The sequence below is a fragment of the Xenopus laevis genome, chromosome 2S, assembly GCF_017654675.1.
Source record: "Xenopus laevis strain J_2021 chromosome 2S, Xenopus_laevis_v10.1, whole genome shotgun sequence".
In the NCBI taxonomy this organism is placed as follows: Eukaryota; Metazoa; Chordata; class Amphibia; order Anura; family Pipidae; genus Xenopus; species Xenopus laevis.
In genome coordinates, this window is record NC_054374.1 from 167,815,543 (window position 1) to 167,835,054 (window position 19,512).

At 43.0% G+C, this 19,512-nt stretch overlaps 1 protein-coding gene and 1 pseudogene across 1 annotated transcript; both read left to right on the forward strand.

The window, feature by feature from the left end:
• The first annotated feature begins 2,561 nt into the window (after positions 1-2,561).
• On the forward strand, positions 2,562-3,575 carry or51e1.S (olfactory receptor family 51 subfamily E member 1 S homeolog). Its single transcript, XM_018248763.2, has one exon. The coding sequence runs from the start codon at positions 2,599-2,601 to the stop codon at positions 3,559-3,561; it is 963 nt and encodes a 320-aa protein (XP_018104252.1). The 5' UTR covers positions 2,562-2,598; the 3' UTR covers positions 3,562-3,575.
• A 1,016-nt stretch (positions 3,576-4,591) lies between these two features.
• On the forward strand, positions 4,592-9,958 carry LOC121400813 (annotated as a pseudogene).
• Positions 9,959-19,512: the final 9,554 nt, after the last annotated feature.

Here is a 19,512-nt window from a genome sequence, read left to right on the forward strand (position 1 = left end):
GGAGATTACATAGTGAGTAAAGAGATTACATAGTGAGTAAAGAGATTACATAGTGAGTAAGTAGATTACACAGTGAGTAAGGAGATTACATTGTGAGTAAAGAGATTACATAGTGAGTAAAGATATTACATAGTGAGTAAAGAGATTACAAAGTGAGTAAAGTGATTATATAGTGAGTAAAGAGATTACATAGTAAGTAAGGAGATTACATAGTGAGTAAAGAGATTACATAGTGAGTAAGCAGTTTACATAGTGAGTAAGGAGATTACATAGTGAGTAAGGAGATTACATAGTGAGTAAAGATATTACATAGTGAGTAAAGAGATTACAAAGTGAGTAAAGAGATTATATAGTGAGTAAGGAGATTACATAGTGAGTAAAGAGATTATATAGTGAGTAAAGAGATTACATAGTGAGTAAAGAGATTACATAGTGAGTAAGGAGATTACATAGTGAGTAAGGAGATTACATAGTGAGTAAAGAGATTACATAGTGAGTAAAGAGATTACATAGTGAGTAAGGAGATTACATAGTGAGTAAGGAGATTACATAGTGAGTAAAGAGATTACATAGTGAGTAAAGAGATTACATAGTGAGTAAGGAGATTACATAGTGAGTAAAGAGATTACATAGTGAGTAAAGAGATTACATAGTGAGTAAGGAGATTACATAGTGAGTAAGGAGATTACATAGTGAGTAAAGAGATTACATAGTGAGTAAAGAGATTACATAGTGAGTAAAGAGATTACATAGTGAGTAAAGAGATTACATAGTGAGTAAGGAGATTACATAGTGAGTAAAGAGATTACATAGTGAGTAAGGAGATTACATAGTGAGTAAAGAGATTACATAGTGAGTAAAGAGATTACATAGTGAGTAAAGAGATTACATAGTGAGTAAAGAGATTACATAGTGAGTAAAGAGATTACATAGTGAGTAAGGAGATTACATAGTGAGAAAAGAGATTACATAGTGAGTAAAGAGATTACATAGTGAGTAAGGAGATTACATAGTGAGTAAAGAGATTACATAGTGAGTAAGGAGATTACATAGTGTGTATGTGATGAGCAGTTTCCACTGGGCTGGGGGCTGAGGATACAACATGCTGGAGGGTTACCAGCCTTATCTGAATTTCCCAGTAAAATCTTTCCTATCAGATGTTTATGACCCAACCAGCTCGTTGTGCTTTCGGAGGAGTTCAGAGTTGCGCCGCTGCTTCTCATCTGGATTTTATAGCCGAGCAATAAACATTCTCTTCCCATGATTCCCTGGGCTCAACCTTCAGTGAGTGATGAACCAACGGGACGGACAGACTTCTCCAAGGTTCCATGCTCTGGTTCCATGTGTCCATACCGATAGACAAGACATGAGTGGGGCCCATCTGCTTCTGTGATTCATCTTCATTCCCTTTACAGATATTGGGGTGAGGGACCAACAGCAGCCGCTGACGAGAGGCACCTAATGTGGACCAGGAACACGCAGGAGACAAAAGGTAAATCGTTGGCTTTGTCTGACTGTGTCTATAGAATTGTTCGTAGTCTCGTAGGGGAAGCCTCCTGCTACTGAACCCCACCCATAAATGTCACCAGTCTTACTCACAATACGGGGCTCCCAATGTGTAACTGTTTGTGTTGGGGTAACACATGCCCACACTCATCTCCCATGGCACAAACACTACCCCCCAAATCTTAGCCAAATGCTCCCTCAAACACACACAGCAAAGCCTTCAACCCATATACAGAGGTGCAGGTGGGTAGAGAGACAGTAAGTGCCAGTTCCAATGTGACTTTCCTCGTAGCCATGGGTGTAACTACTCAGCCAAATATTGTGTCCTTGGAGTCCAGTTAGAACCAGCTCTATGCCCATTTACTACAGAGAGTGACCCAGTTTGTGGCTGTGATTTATGTTGTTTGACATCATAAAACAAAATCTATTGCCCTTTAAAGAAAAATTCTCTTCACCTCATTTAGCAGAAAGGGGCAAAATAAAGTACAAAGTGACTTTTTTGTAGTGTTTACCTTTTCCCCATAAAATTTGCATCTGGAACCTGCACTTGTAACCTGCTCAGGGGGTTTCATGTGTTGCAGTTTCCTGGAAGAATGTAGCAGGTCTATTAAATGAGTAGTCAGTGGTATTTGGAGAACAGATCTGTTCCAATATGTCACATGGAAGCCCACAATGGCCCTAAATTCCAGATGATCTCTTATCCACGAGCTGCTTAATGTTAGGAGGTGCCATATACATCCCATCATCTGAACGTCCTCCCACCTTCTGGGCCCTAAAGATTAGAGTGAGCAGTACATTGGCACTGAGCACCCAGCACCCAGATGGGTATGTAGCTGGGAGAAATGGTGGAGACAATACTATTACAGAGAAGTCATCAATAGTAGGGGAAAAGGAATGTTTTTAGGCATAGCTGACTGATGCTGCTCATATTTGGGAACTGGTTGGGCCTGGCCTGTCATGGTGGACTGGAAACGTTTGCATAATAAATAACCCTAAATTAGGCAAAACCAAAGTACATTGAATTAACTGCAATTTACTTCTTTACTCCCGACTATGACAATCTCCTGATAGACCCCATACTGGACAGAGACCATGTGTATATTTAATGCTTCCAACTCCAGCACCAGTTTCTTCCTGACCGGGATTCCTCGTCTGCAATATCAGTTCTGGGTCGGGTTTCCCCTGCTCCTTATGTACCTTGTGGCCATTGTAGGGAGCTGTATTATTCTTTACATCATCAAGGTGGAAGAGGATCTCCATAAGCCCATGTATATATTCCTTTTCATGCTCTCGGTCATTGACCTTCTCTTAGCCAACACCACCATGCCCAGAATGCTGGGGATCTTCTGGTTTAACTCTACTGAGATCTTCTTTGATTCATGCCTGCTTCAAATGTTTTTCATCCATTTCCTATCGGCACTGGAGTCTGGGATCCTAATGGCCATGGCTGTGGACCGTTATGTTGCCATCTGTCACCCCCTTAGATACCCTTCTGTTTTCACTGAGGAAACAATCATCAAAATCAGCAAGATCATTCTACTCAGGGGAGCTCTGGTCATGATCCCTCTCCCCGTACTCATCAAGAGACTACCCTTCTGTGAAAACAATGTTCTGACGCATTCCTACTGCTTGCACCAGGAGCTCATGAAGTTGACTTCTGCAGATAATAAGGTCAATGTGGTGTATGGACTATTCATTATTCTGTTAGTCATGGGACTGGATTCCATATTCATCGCCTGGTCCTACTTGTTGATCATCAGAGCGGTGGTTGACCTGGTGGAAGAGGCCAGTCTTAAAGCCTTTAGCACTTGTGCAGCCCATATATGCGCCGTCCTGGTGTTCTATATCCCTCTCATTGGCCTGTCAGTGGTGCACAGATTTGGTATGAATGAGGTTTTCCCAATCTTACATATTTTATTTGGGAATGTCTACCTTCTTGTGCCTCCTATCATAAACCCCATCATTTATGGCATCAAAACAAAGGAAATCCGCTCTAGACTGAGAAAAATATTCTGCAGTAAGAAACACTGGATCAAAACCAGTGGGGACCTGTAATGAAGAAGATGAAACAATAGAACTTTTAATATTTCAAATACTCCAGCTGATCATGTTGGCAAGTTTGATGGAGATGGATAACAAAACAAATTGAGGAATATGCATTATGTAAAGTACTGTTAATTTAATAGCCTGTGGGACATTGATTGGCGTCTGATGGCAGTAGTGGTCAAACCGCCTAATGTGCCATGAGGGTAAATAGGTAGGGTCTTCTTGTTTAGGAAAGAAACACTTTAAGGAACTACAAGATAAAAATAACTGGTTGTCACTGTCGGCACCGTAAATTCAGAACCAATGCTAAGCACCCTGTTCTTGACTCTTGCTTCCGCCTTGGCCCTCAGCCCTCGGCTAACCGAATGCCGCCAGGTATTATTAAGAGAGGTGCAAAGCGAGAGGTTCTGAACAGACAAAGGGGCACGACTGTAATACAAAGTTTTTGGGCGGATGGTCACGGTACAAGGCGTAGGCAGAATTGTAGTCAGATCAGGCCGGGTCGGGGCAGGCAGAATACAAAACAGAGTCAGGCAGGCAAGGGTCAAACCAGGAGATCAATCAGTAGGGATAAGAATAAGTGAAGTCGGATATCAGGCAAGGGTCAGGATACAGGAGTCAGAGGTAGGTAGTCAAAATCACAGATAAACAGAAGCTCAAATAGCACAGAAGCACCAGGAACAAGATCCTATAACGGGCAATGATCAAAGTCCAAATGCGCCTTTTAAACCCTTTAATTTTTGCGCCAATGCGCCTTTAAAACACACAGAGGCGTGTTGCGCGCGCCCTAAGGAACCGGCGCTTGAGGGGAAATAGAGGAGCGGCACCGCTAGACCACCAGGGAGGTGAGTCGCTACACTGGTATCACAACTCATGTGAAGTCTTTTTCATGATGGCATCTCCAATGTGTTATTGTGAATACTGTCAGCCTTATAAGAGATTGTGTCTGTCGTTAGGGAAGAGCCCCCAAAACAATCCAAAGCACGAGATTGGGGTGAATGATAAATTCTTGTATTTATGAACTGACTCCCTATTTCATATGTCTGTTGCCTTGGGGAAAGAGGGCCTTGACCATCACGTGGTGGTTCTCCAACTGGCTTTAACACAAACATCTGCTTTTGGGTAAAGGATATTTGGGTATTAATTAAAGTGAGACTAAATGAGCAGGAGGAGCTACAAGAACCATTAAAACTTTACAAGTCTGATAAATGTAGAGTGGTTTTTTTTTTAAATCTTTCCTGTGAAGTAACCTGTATGGGTGGCCACTGTGTGAAGGTCTAGCCAATGTCATTCCATAGCTTTGCCAGTTGCCTGTCCCTTTTAAAGGAAAAGTATCTACTCCAACATTTCACAGGGGTCCTAAAATAATTGGCTTTTTAACCATCCTTGTGTCATTGATTTCTCTTTCATTCCCTAGTATGAGGCGGGAAAGCACATGCCATCTACATCTATTCAAGTTCATTGTTTACTTGTCCCTGTCATGGTGGCCGGGATGAGTAGGTTTTGCAGGACCCTGTTCCCGTGTCCAACACTGATCTTTGAAGCCGGACGCTGAAGATTTATGGGGGGTTCGAGGCAGGAAACGGGCAAACTGCAGACTAAACAAAGGGAGAGAATTTGTAGTCAATAAACACAGCGAGTGACCCCCCTTAACCCAATGAGAAGAGGGAGACGTTATAGAAATCAGCTGCTCCGCTCACTCCGAGGTGCATGGGGAAAAGATAGAGATGTGGCCCCTTAGAGCCGAGGTGGATCTGCCTGTTCATGTGCCCAATGCCAAATGGCATGAAAGACCCTGGGTTTGAAATAACAACACGGTGGGCTTTGCACTGAAATCTTAGGTTGGTAAAGAACATGCCCACCTGGTCTTAAAAGGTGTTTTAACCCTTTATATACCACTCAGCACCTAGAAATGGAGATCCCCCAGGCTTTGACAACCACCCATAAGGGCAGTCACCAGAAAATCAGTGCAGCCCAACTGCAGGCATCAGATGATTGCTCAAGTGATCCACCAGCCTTATCATCACATCCACAGCCTTAGTTGCCCTTTAATCCACCTGCCCTTCCAATTCCATTCAGAGAAGGAGACCAGGAGGAATTTCACTTCAAACCAATTGGTCCAAACACTGGGTTTTGTCTCTAGTGGGGGACAACTGGCAGAAGGCAAGTTGTTGTCATAGGCAAGCGGCCAAGATGTCATGTATGATGCCACCTAATGTTACTTGAGATGCATTTACTGATCTTATTACTTAATGCCAGTGCCAACCTTCTAATAGCTATGGCTCCATGTACAAGGTTTCTGTACAATATGGCAGCCCCCAGTTTGGGAAGAGGGGTCATTGATGCCACAGCTTTAGTTACTGCCCACACATGAGGCCATTGGAGTGTTAGTGCAAAGGGTGGCATATACCAATGTATAATGGCTATGAGAATGGCAGACTCCAGACAAATGGAATAGAATATCTGTAGGACACAGCCCACAATATATATTTTCTGTGTATTAAAGCACTAGATCCTCATCATCTTGAGGCTGGTGGTATTAGATAGTCAGCCGGCAGTTGCGACAGCAGGCACAGAGGGCAGTACATGGGTTCAGATTCGATGGGGGGGGGGTCAGAACCTTCTAGTCCAGGAATTCCAAGTGGAGGCAGGGGTGAAAAATGATAATTTGGGACCCTTCTATACATAGGGGTTAGTTGATGCTTTGTAGGTGCTGTGACCTCCAAACCAAGGAGAGGAGGTTCAGATCCTCATGTGCCGTGTGTATAGTAACAAACAGTTATGTCCTCTGTACTTCTCTCTGTACTCACAGTGATTGTACAACTTTCACTGGATTTATAGGAACTGAGGGCCCAACCTGCACTCACACTCACTGGAGGAGCCAAAGGCATAACCTGCACTCACACTCACTGGAGGAGCCAAAGGCCTAACCGCTTTATGGAAGTATCACCAGTTAAATATAGTTATACAGCCTGTGCCCAAGAGCTCTCACAACTGGTTTTTGGGGCCACATCACTCCCAAATGAATAGAAACACTAGTGACACTGGAGGGGATTGTGCTAAGAGACCCCAACAGTGATAATCACGGGCCCCTGTGTGACTATGATTTACAAGTTTAATGATAGGAGAGGTGTAATTCCAATATAATGGGCCCCATTCCCAGCCCCTGGGGGTCTGTTCCAAAGTCCTAATAATAAGGATACACAGAGGGGGGGGACTAAAATCAAATGGAGAGTGGAAGGGCCACCTGTGTGATCAGGGTTGGACTGGAGCTTTGGGGCCCAACAAGACTCTAGACTTCCAAACTCTGGAGCCAACCCCCCCTCATACTTCACATTCTTTACTTTTGGGGCAGCTGATTGGGGGAGCAGGCAGAGGACTATGAGCACTGGGGCCCATCAGGTTGTTTCTCACTGGCCCAAAGGGACCCTCTATGTGATCAGTTTATGGCAAGCGCCAGGCTGTACAATATGAGTAAAAGTCAAGAGTAAAACAGTAATTACTTGTAACCCAGTGACTCTGCTGGGCTCTGTACTGAGGTCTCTACACAGTGAGTATCTTCTATAGCGCCTCCTTATGGTGGGACATCCAGTTTTGCCCCAGGAATATTATTCTGCATTGTGAGTGATGAGTGAAACGAGACCATTATATTGACATTCCTACAAATGTATCATAGTCACTGGGAAGGCGGCGACATTTTTCCTGTAGGTTTTCTGTATTTCCACCAGTACAAAAGAAATGAAGAAGAAATTCTCACAATATCATTGCCTTGTTTTGGTGCCACCACTACCAGCTTATTGTTGGCGGTGCCATGGGGGTCCCCCAGTGTTGGGTTCGCTGTACATCAGGCACAGAAGGGAGACATAAGGCATAAGACATGGAGCCCTCTTTATTATTGGTTGTGCATAACATTCACTTCTCCAAGAGTCTAACCTAGTAACCCATAGTGACCAATTAGATTTGCTTTTAACAGGTGATGTTCTACCTGCTGATTGGTTGCTATAGGTTACAAGACCTGCTGAAAATCGAGCTGCATGTATTACACTGACAGAAATGAACCTTATACAATGAGTAATATTCAGTTTACATAGGGCTTTGCAGAGAAACACGGGGAGCATAATGGCAGCTTCTGTATCCAGAAATACAGAAATAAGTTCTGCTCTGTACAGGTTTACCATATAATTATTAATTATTAATTCCCCGAATCCTTGGTGAAAGATTTGGCCGAATACCGAACCGAATTCGAATCCTAAGGGCAGGAAAGTGGGAAAAAAAATTGTGACGAAAAGTAACGTGTTTTCTCTACCCGCCCCTAATTTACACATGCAAATTAGTATTGGGATTCAGTTTGGCCTGGCACAAGGATTCATCCGAATCCGAATCCTTCTGAAAAAGGCTGAATCCAAATCCCAAACCGTATCCTGGATTCGGTGCATCTCTAATACTTGTCTTAATGGGATGAATATCATCAACTTTCAAATAAACAGTAATTCTCATTGTTCCATGGGACGTGTTGCTAAACAAATGATGATAGAGCTGAGCCCAATGGGGGAGAATTTAGAGCTGATGAGATCTCAGGGGCCCCAGTGTCTGTATAATTGGCCTTTAATTGATTTCCATCAGCAGCAGGTACAGATAGCAGTCACGGCACAAAGAGACCAAGGGGCAGATTTACTAAGGTGCGAAGTGGCTAATGCTAGCGACAATTCACCAGCGTAGCCCCCCCCCACAGGTGCAGGCGCCAATTCGCTAGCAAAAGAGACAGACGTTAGTTCTCATTCGCAATCTATCGCCAGGCGATGTTACTCAGCAAATTCACTAAAATGCGGATTTTACTGAACGTTACCTCTTTCGTAAGACTTGTCTTCGCCAGCTCAGACCAGGAGAAGTACAATGGAGTTTATAGATATCATACAACTATGGCAGCATAGGTATTCCCTGTACTAAGCACAATTCAGCAGGAACAGTCCCTAAGTTTGCTCATAGTCTGTACAGAGAGATCCCATAAAACTATGGCAGCATAGGTATTCCCTGTACTAAGCACAATTCAGCAGGAACAGCCCCTAAGTTTGCTCATAGTCTGTACAGAGAGATCCCATAAAACTATGGCTGCATAGGTATTCCCTGTACTAAGCACAATTCAGCAGGAACAGTCCCCTAAGTTTGCTCATACAGAGAGCCCATAAAACTATGGCAGCATAGGTATCCCCTGTACTAAGCACAATTCAGCAGGAACAGCCCCTAAGTTTGCTCATAGTCTGTACAGAGAGATCCCATAAAACTATGGCAGCATAGGTATCCCCTGTACTAAGCACAATTCAGCAGGAACAGCCCCTAAGTTTGCTCATAGTCTGTACAGAGAGATCCCATAAAACTATGGCAGCATAGGTATTCCCCTGTACTAAGCACAATTCAGCAGGAACAGTCCCTAAGTTTGCTCATAGTCTGTGCAGAGAGATCCCATAAAACTATGGCAGCATAGGTATTCCTTGTACTAAGCACAATTCAGCACCACCTTCATTCTGCTCAAGATACCTGGGCTTGAAGCCTTCCATATCTGCATGTCCATCCCATTCTGTTCCATATTCCTTATAGCAGTGATTGGGAACCTTGTGCTCCTCCAAATCATTATCAGAGGTTAGTCTCCATCAGCCCTTGTACATCTTCATCACAGTGTTCCATCATTGACTTGGTTCTGACAAACTCTACCATGCCCAAGCTGCTTAGTATCTTCTGGTCCAACTCCCATCAGATCTCCTACCATACGTGCATGTACCAGATGTTTCTTCTCCATGCATTCTCCTCTATTGAGTCTGGCATATTTGTGGCCATGGCTTTTGATCACTATGTTGCCATATGCAATCCAGTTAGGTATAGAGTCAACCTGGCCACTGGGGCAATCATCAGAACCAGTGCTTTAGCCGTTATACATGGAATTATTTATTTTCTACCTTCTGGCTGAGAGGCTTTCTTGGTACAGATTGATGTATCAATACAGATGTAACATTATTCTCCATTAGTACTGGGAGGACATGGCAGTGGTTGTCTTGCCTGCCAAGATGTTTCCCTCAATGACCACATAGGCTTGGCTTTTGGGTTCCTGGTACGAGCCATGAACCTTTGCTCATTGTATTGTCCAACACAAAGATTCTCAGGACTCTGCCGAGCTTGACTGCCGCCTCAAGACGTCAGCACTTGTGTATCCCATGTATGTGCCATTCTAACATTCTATGTTCCTATCCTTAGCTTTTCCTTGGTGCACAGGTTTGGAAGAAGAAGAACATTGCTCACCATACTCGCATCTTGTTGGCCAACTTCTACCTCCCCCATGCTCAATCCCCTGGTCTATGGCATCAGGACTAATACAACACAACAGAAAGTGAGAAAATATCTTTATCTATTCTAAAGTGATCATTTACTTTCAACAAGTAAAATGTTTGGGTCATTCCCCCTCTTTACTGGATAAGGCTCACCAACCAGGGAACCCAATGGACCCAACTGTTAGTAGGTCACAGCCTAGGACAATCCCACCAGTCCATGTCCACCCGTGGCTCATATACCTGTACTGTTTGGCACTATCTGTATCTAATTGCTGTGAGAGTCGGCTCAGGGTTTTATGGGGGCCCTACAAGACCAATTCCAACAGGGACTCTTTACATTATGTCATTGGAAATGTATCTAACTTGTGTAAAACAATTGTAATACATTATTGTGTGCCCAGAACGTATCTTCTCTGCCATATTCTTTCCACTGTGTGGGAGGGACCTCTAGAAGTGGGTGTGGCCTTGTGAAGTAGTTATGGTCAAAACATCACCAACCTCACAAGTCCTTTCTTGCCCTGTACTGTGAATGGGACAATAAGGTACATAAGTGGGACAGCACTGAAATGGGACATACTTTGCCTTTAATCCAAAAGACAATTTTTGCCAATTCTTTCAGTGGTAATGTGAGGGGCCCCTGGGCTGTGTGTATTAATATTAATATTATCCTGGGGGTTCATGCAAAGTCCAACACAATATCACTGGGTCACGACCGGAGAGACTTTACCACAAAACTGAGAGAAGTTTGTTTCTTGTTTCACTAATTTATATTGAAAATCTCTTGAACTGTTTCCCCTTTTTAGAATTATTATTTTGAACCTGCTGCCATATAAACTCACACCCTCCTGCAAATGTAATGCAGTAACGCAGAAGGAAGGGTGCCCTGAGCACAAGAGCTTACAATTAAAAGGTAAGCAGAGGGGAGTCGAACCTTAACTACAAGTCCAGAAATGCAGTCTGGGAATTAGAAGAATCCTGGGTATAATGGGAGGCATGCTCGGGCTCTATGGGGTTTATTTATCAAAGAGTGAAGTTAGAGATCATCACAGTCCACTAGAGTGAAATTCCACCACTCCTGGGCGTTGGTGGGTGAGATTAACCCATTGATCTATGGGATGGGCTGAAGCTGTTTCTGGGCACTGAGTGTAGTTCTGCCCATTCCTGTGATTATTCTGCCCAGCAATGAAGTTATTCTTCCTATTTCAGAACCACTGGCACCACAAATTATTCTGCAGAAGTGTGTGGGTGAACATGATGCCACTGACACACTCACTAATGCTCCTGGGAGAGACACAATCAGGGTCAGACTAGGGGTCCGGGGCCCACACACACCCTGGTTCTGGCGCACAAAGCAGATATAAGTGTGGGGACCCCAGTGTATGAAGTCAGATGTCATACGGAGAGTGATCAGCAGTGAAACACTTTTGTGAACAGCTCATTTACCAATGCAAAGTGCAAACTGAGTGCAAGTGGTACTCACTATACTCACTATACTCACTATACTCACTGTACTCATTATACTCACTATACTCATTATACTCACTATAGTCATTATACTCACTGTACTCACTATACACACTATACTCACTATACTCGCTATACTCACTATACTCACTATACACACTATACTCACTATACTCACTATGCTCATTGTACTCATTGTACTCACTATAATCACTATAGTCATTATACTCACTGTACTCACTATACTCACTATACTCATTGTACTCATTGTACTCACTGTACTCACTATAGTCATTATACTCACTGTACTCAATATACACACTATACTCACTATAGTCATTATACTCACTATACACACTATACTCACTATACTCACTATACTCACTATGCACACTATACTCACTATACTCATTATACTCATTATACTCACTATACTCATTATAGTCACTATACTCACTATACTAATTATACTTACTATACTCACTATACTCATTATACTCACTGTACTCACTATACTCACTATACTCCCTATACTCACTATACTCATTATACCCACTATACTCACTATACTCACTATACTCACTATACTCACTATACTCACTATACTCACTATACTCATTATACTCACTATACTCACTGCTCTGTACACAAAGGGGACGCTGTAATTGAGGTGATACCCCCGGGAGCCCATTAATTGCACCTACACATGCCCCTGACATGCACCCAAGCAATTACACACTGTTTAGAGTCTGGTGTTTCTACTGTTTGGTCCCATGAAGCAAGTGATTAAACAAAGAAGATCCAGTCCTGTCACAGGTACAACTTTCCTTTATTTGGTGCCAAGTGTGAGAGCTCAGAGCTGCCCAAGCCCATTGGCCTAATCTTATCCAACATCTAATCAATAACATTTCCAGAAACACCTCCCTCCCCTCCGAGCTTTCTTTAACCCCCCATAGTGCAGTGCGGCTTATATAGTCTTCTACCAACTGACAGTTAGTGACTTACAGTAAAGCCCATTATGTCTGATCATGTGATTTGACTGAACTCCCGGGCCCCCCATTTGAGCACTGGTCAGAGACCACTGCCTTATCTGCCCACCCCCCAAATGCCACCCCAGCAATGACCCCAACCTGCTGACCAGCCTTGTTATTGTACAATGACCTCACTAACGAGGCTGCTAATTAGACTTTTTATATCATATCATTCTGTACAACTTACAATTGTCTGTCTGTCGCTTTCTCTGCACTGCTGCCTCTGACTCCTGATACAGTAAGTACAGTAATAATGATGTGCTAGTGACATCTAGTGGTCAATAAGAGATATACAATCATGACATTTGTACAGTAAGTTCCCCCTATTCCCTCTAATCACTGGGAGATACTTCTGGTTATTTACAGTAAGTACAGTAAGTACAGTAAATACAGTAATTACAGTACATACAGTAAGTACAGTAAATACAGTAAGTGCAGTAAGTACAGTAAATACAGTAATTACAGTAAATACAGTAGATACAGTAAGTGCAGTAAGTACAGTAAATACAGGAGGTACAGTAAGTGCAGTAAGTACAGTAAGTGCAGTAAGTACAGTAAATACAGTAAGTACAGTGAGTACAGTAATTACAGTAAATACAGCAGGACTCTACTAGGTCTGGAGACACAAGTGAGATCATTACCAATAGTTACTGCCGGTTGTGTGACGACAGCAGTTTATTTGCCTAAATACAAATGTCTGCAAAGTAACAAACACTTCCCACAGTCACATCCTACAGTTCAGTTTTCCGTGGAATTGATCAGATGCACAAACTGATGTGTAAAAGGCTTGTGTGTGACTGTTGTATAGACGCAGCTTATTGTCCTGTACAGTCTGCAGCGCTGAACCCCCCCCCCCCACACTGTCTGGCCGGGTGCCCTATAGAACTCACAGACGGGGCATTTGCTCCCAGGACAATGTAAAGTCACCCCTACACTATAGGCAGGGGGTCTCCTGCAACTTGTCCTACTGGTGCACTTTACTTACACATCTGAATGACACACAAGCTCGGGGGAATCAGAGAGGCCCCCCACATCTTGTCTAACCTCCATATGTTGCCGTTCTGAATGAACAAAGAAGTGTAATTCAATTGGATGAGCACATGGAGTTGTGGATTTGGGCAGATGCTAATCTTGATGGATATATGATATACAGTATATACAGTATTTATATGAGAGAGTGCGCTCCCCTTATTGCTCATGTTGCGCCCCCTCTACACCACATGTAAAATCCATCAGACAGTGAGGAGTGTCGTGTCCCTAACGCCTGTCGTAGGCCCAATGTCTCCTGTATTCCTACATTGCACCTCAGCATCGTGCACCAGGTAAGGGCTGATTGGGGGGGATACCTGTGTATGTTTCACCCACCTGCCCATTTAGAATGAACGATGTTATAACTTGGGCCACACTCCACTCTAAGCTCAGTCCGCAGGTCTTTGTATTCGGAAACGGAGCAGAGGCAACTGTGGCTACTTGAGGACACCCAGACGTTGAAGCCAATTGTTGCACTTTGCTCTGTGCCTGGAATTGCCAATGAGCCCCAATAAAGGCCTCACTTTTCCGTTATCTACAAATCCTGGATCAGTGATTGTATCTGAGTATCTGGGGCAGGTTTCAGTGGTGTAACAAGTTGAGGCAACGGAGCCCAGATTCAGTATGTGCACCAGCCCCCCCACCCCAAAACCTGCAGCCACTGCATGTACCCCTGAGAAATGTGCCCTCAATATTCTGCTTCATCACAGCTCCAGAGGGCCCCAAGGGGGTGTAGGTCTTAGTTACACCATTGGTAGATGCTGCTCCTGGGTTTCTGACACACACACTTCAATAACATGTCAGTCTGTGAGAATGTGGCCCCACATGTGCCCAATAAGGCTCACCAGGTCACTCTCCATAATCTCTCTCAATATATATATATATATATATATATATATATATATATATATAATACACAAGAGCCATGAATATCCTGTAAATTATATCCTTATAAACATTGAGTTCTGATGTCATCAGTTATAAACGGTGAGTTCTGATGTCATTTCTGTCACATGACTCACTGAAACTTGTGTATTATAATAAATAAAGTTCCCCCAGTTGTAAAATATGAGTATATTAGAAGTTACCTCGGAGTTCCATGACCTGTATAACTCGGCCTTCAGCCTCGTACTTTTATATGGTCATGAAACTCCTCGGTAACTTAATAATATCCTTATAATTTACAAGAGGGGGGGACTTTATTCACTATAAATACCATATAGATATATTCATATGTACAGGAAAGTTTGTCACAATACAGGACCCGGCTACTTATATATATAAAGTTTAAGCCTCTATTTGCTAAGTTTTCTGCCAAACTCTTGTCTGAGTTGACTTTTCATGCTTTTCATTTCATATACTGAGTGTGTTACTTTATTTCATATATACTGTATATACTGTATATACTGTATATAGACATCTGCTCTGTGTGTGGTAGAAGGTGGGCATAGGGGAAAGTGCTGGGAGAGGCCTTGGCACCTCACTCTGGGCACATGTGATACAAGAACCCATGCCAAGGGCAGTTATCTGTGCCCCACACACTATTACCCCTGTCTGTGACAGTTATTGGAGGGCACAGAAAGGGTGTGGAGATTTAATATATTTCGAGCCCCTCATTTGAAACCTGTGTGATATTGATATTGTGCCAGGCATGAGCAGGACATGATGTGTATAATGAGAGTTAGAGACTCTGGAGACGTTGGACTCTGGGCGCCAGTTGAATAATTAAAGTCATTGCAGGACGAGCAGCAGTTAAACACGTTATTCCAACAACAACACGAGCTCTAATTAACCATTCTACTAATTAGAAGCCAAAGGCCTTTGAGGATAACTGACCAAACACCAGAGCGTGTGTTTTCCAAACAACTCAGCACATGGGCCCCTCAGGGTCAGTCCAGAAATAATCGAATCAAACAAGTAATGGGGCAATTATCAGTTAATTGGACAATGAGAGTAACTGCCCAGCAGAACCTCGTCCCAGTAGTTCTCATTAGGCCTCTATTCCTCGACCTGTTTTGTTATGTCTGGCCAGTCATGTTAATTGTCTGAGGTGAGCGGCACAAGGGATGTGGTGCAGAGCGAAATACAAAGTGAGTCAAAGAGGAGCTGATGAAAACAACAGAAACTCCGGCCCTTCTGCTCACATTGACCTCACGAGTAACTTCTCTGCGGCTCATCTACTGGCTCAACACAAGCACTGGCCCAGTGTGTGACCACGAGGAACATATCAAAATGCAACAGAGTTGGTCAAATTATTATTAGATACATGGAAAGTCACCTGAATAAAACTTTTAGACTGGTGGTCTATAGGGTGCTCAGGAGATACATGTCTGATCCATCATGGTTTGCCGTAGAGGAGTCTTCAGTATAGGGTTTAGGACACACTGAGGGTCATAATAGGACCAAGGAACATGGGAGGATGGCTAGAAGGGGAAAAGAGAGTTTAAAATGTTAGTGCAAATGAGACTAAAGACAAGGTCACGGGTAAGGCCATTCTGGTGGGAAGGGTCTAAGGATCACAGGAGAAGGTAGATAACTAAAGGCAGACCCACGTATATCAGAATGGTGATTGGTAGGTCATCAGTAGCTTTTGGATGAGAAATAAAGTATTATACACTGGAATACATTTCACAATACAGTGAGCTTGTGCCAGCCTGGTTTATGTGCCACAAATATTGCCAGACATATGGAATTGGCCTCAGATCTACTTAGACTTTGCTAAAGCATTTGATACAGTGTCACACAGAAGGTTACTGGTTAAATGAAGGAATGTTGGCCTGGAACATAGTATTTGTACCTGGATAGAGAACTGGCTAAAAGATAGACTACAAAGAGTGGTGGTAAATAGGGCCCACAATCGGATCCGCCTGATATCGCCCACCTCAATGTGTGAGAGATCCTCATGTTGGTGAAATTGCTAAATGAGAAGATCTCTCAGTGTATGGCCACCTTATACGTCCCCAGGTTATGTGTGAAAGGGCCAGCAGGTACTTTATTTCTATTCTTTTGTCATATGAATTCTGTTCAGCCCTTTCCTCAACTGGTCAGGAAACATTAGGAGAATAATAAATCACACATTTCATGAGAAGCAAGTTACATTAGATCTCAGAAGAGGGGTCACCAAAGGGCAAGTTTAGTAGAAAAAATACAAGAGGCCCTGCAAAGTAACATCAGGCAAAAGTGGGTAAATAAGAAGAAACAAAGGGGTAAAAAAAAGGCGGGACTGTATAGGTGAGGGTGGAAAGCAGATTTAATGATGTCAAATGAAAAGTGAAATAGAGTAGGAACAGCATAGAAACTAGTAAGCGAAAAAATACAAAAGTAAAAAAGGGTAACATGGGAGACAAAACTAGGGGGTCCGTCCTGAGAAAGTGTCTCTGCTGCAGCTACTGCTTTCTCTTATACCACTCTGAGCTGGTTATAAATACAGGCCAAGAAACATCCCCTCCTCTCGTCTCCATTCTCCTGTATCATAATATTTATCATTGGACTTCAACCCAACGATATCATGAGCTTGCGCAGTCAGTATCCCGTGTTTCTGTTTAATAATAAATAACTGATCACACATTATTCAGTGGTGGATTGTTATAAGTGTGCACTGGATCCTACCACAACCTTCCACTTCAGCTTCTACCAGGGTTCATCCCAAGCTGCTGTTCAACTACACCTCTCAACACCCATAGATATCCAAAGGCATTTAGTGGGTTTTGTCTGGGTAAATGGGAGAACAGGGAAATTACGGTATTTCGCCGATTTACTAACGTTCGCTGGTGTAACTACACTAACGAAGGAGATAGACTCTAGCGGTACTTCGCTCCCTAACGCCTGGTGAAGTTTTGTTCTGGCGAATGGACGTAACTACGCAAATTCACTAAGATGCGGATTTTACTGAACGTTACCTCTTTCGCCAGACTTGCCTTCGCCACCTCAGACCAGGGAAGTGCAATAGAGTAGATAGGGATTGCTTCAAAAATAGTTGCTCCAAAAAACACTAACGTCCTTTCCTTTTTTCAGGGTGATGGGCTGCAAAAGAGCGTAAATTTTTTTGTGGGTAACCCGCTTCGCCCCTACTTTTCCTAACATATGGCACATAAACTATACACTGGGCTCATGTGTAGGGCAATATAAGAACTTTATTTTATTAACTTGTGTAGTGTATTGTATTTGCTGCAACATATACGTCCATTCAACTTCCCGCCGTATGCAAATTAGGCAACGCTGGAGCAACTTCGCTTCGCTTGGCACAGTAACGTTACCGCAACTTCGCCAGCGTTCGGCACCCTGGATTTTAGTGAATCAGCGTGGTCCTGGCGAATCTACGCCTGGTGTTGCGCAGTGAGCGAAGCCGTCGCTGGTGAATTTTCAGAGTAAATTTGCCTCTTAGAGTAGATTCCCAGTGTACAACCTCCTTCTGTTCACTTTGTTGTCAGTGTTTTCAAATCAGCCGTGTGATAAAGGGGAATCAAGGGTAATAATGACTAGACATACAGAACCCAGCAAAGAAGTTTCTTGGCAATTACTTTACTTATCACTGGAGTACTTTGATTAATGACATGCCTTGTGTTTATTGGACATGCAAATAGTCCTGACAGGTAAGGGCTGAATTCCATGGCGCGTTGATGTCCGATTTGTCGCCAGGAGATGACACATACGTGTCCGATGTGCAGAAGATAATGGAACAAAATTCGCAGGTACAAACTACATGTATGCGACTGTTGGATGAAGATGCGGTGTGTCTCTGCCCATACTTAATGGAGGGTGTTGTAAGTAATGTATCAGTGTTTGCAGATGACACAAAACTATCAGCCCAATTAATTCCATCCAGGATGTGGCACTTGCAACAGGATCTTGACTAACTGGCAATCTGGGCAGCTAAGTGGCAAATGAGATTCAATGTTGATAAATGTAAAGTCCTGCACCTGGGATGTAACAATATCCACTTATACCCTTAATGGGACTGCACTAGGCAAATCCATAATGGAGACGGAGCTTGGAGTCCTTGTAGATAATAAACTTGTCTGTAGCAAGCAATGCCAGTCAGCAGCATCAAGGGCAAATAAGGTCTTGACTTGTATTAAATGGGGCAGAGAGTCACGGGAGGAGGGGGTCCCACTGTATAGAGCACTGGTAAGGTCCCATCTAGAATATGCCCTACAGTTTTGGTCTCCATCACTCAAACAGGACATTATTGTATTAGAGAGGGTACAGAGAAGGGCAACTAATCTGGTAAAGGGAAAATCTTAGCTATGAGGAAAGACTGGCCAAATTGGGGATGTTCACTCTGGAGAAGAGGCGCTTAAGGGGTGATATGATAATTATGTATAAATATATAAGGGGATCATATAATAATCTCTCTAATGATTTATTTACCAGTAGGTCTTTCCAGCTGACACAAGGTCACCCATTCCGATTAGAAGAAAAGAGGTTCCAGCTAAATATTGGGAAGGGGTTTGTTACAGTGAGAGCTGTGAAGATGTGGAATTGTCTTCCTGAATCAGGGGTACAGGCTGATACATTACAGTAGATAGCTTTAAGAAAGGGTTGGATTGTTTTAGCTCATAGTACAAGTTGATCCAGGGACTGGTCCCATTGCATCTTGAAGTCAGGAAGGAATTTTTCCCCCTCGGAAGCAAATTGAAGATGCCTGTAAGTATTTTTTTGCCTTTTTATTTTTAAATAGTTTTTATCAGGTTAGCAGGTTATATATAGATCTAAAGGTTGAACTTGATGGACGTGTCTTTATTCAACCCAACTTACTATGTTACTGTGTTACAAAGGTGACAATTGTTCATAAATAGATGATGTTATGTTACCCATAATGTTGGGCATTTTGTTGTCAAACCCATTACCATGTAGGTTGACATTGAAATAATAGTATTGAATGGGGACCTTTATGGCATACACAGAGGACAACACTGTTACTCTATCCCCTGGAGAGGAACCTCCTGACCTAAAAAGCACTTTGTCCCCTGACTTGGAACTTGGCAGGGTTGCCCCTTGTCACCACTCTTATTCTAGCACTAGCACTAGCACTATACATTAGACAGACCCATACCATAACTGGATTTAAATACAACTACCTGGAGTCCAAAGTGGATATCATTACATGCAGCACT

Bases quoted from the DNA above. Each gene is read 5' to 3' on its own strand.
- or51e1.S (XM_018248763.2), top strand. From the start codon at position 2,599: ATGTGTATATTTAATGCTTCCAACTCCAGCACCAGTTTCTTCCTGACC.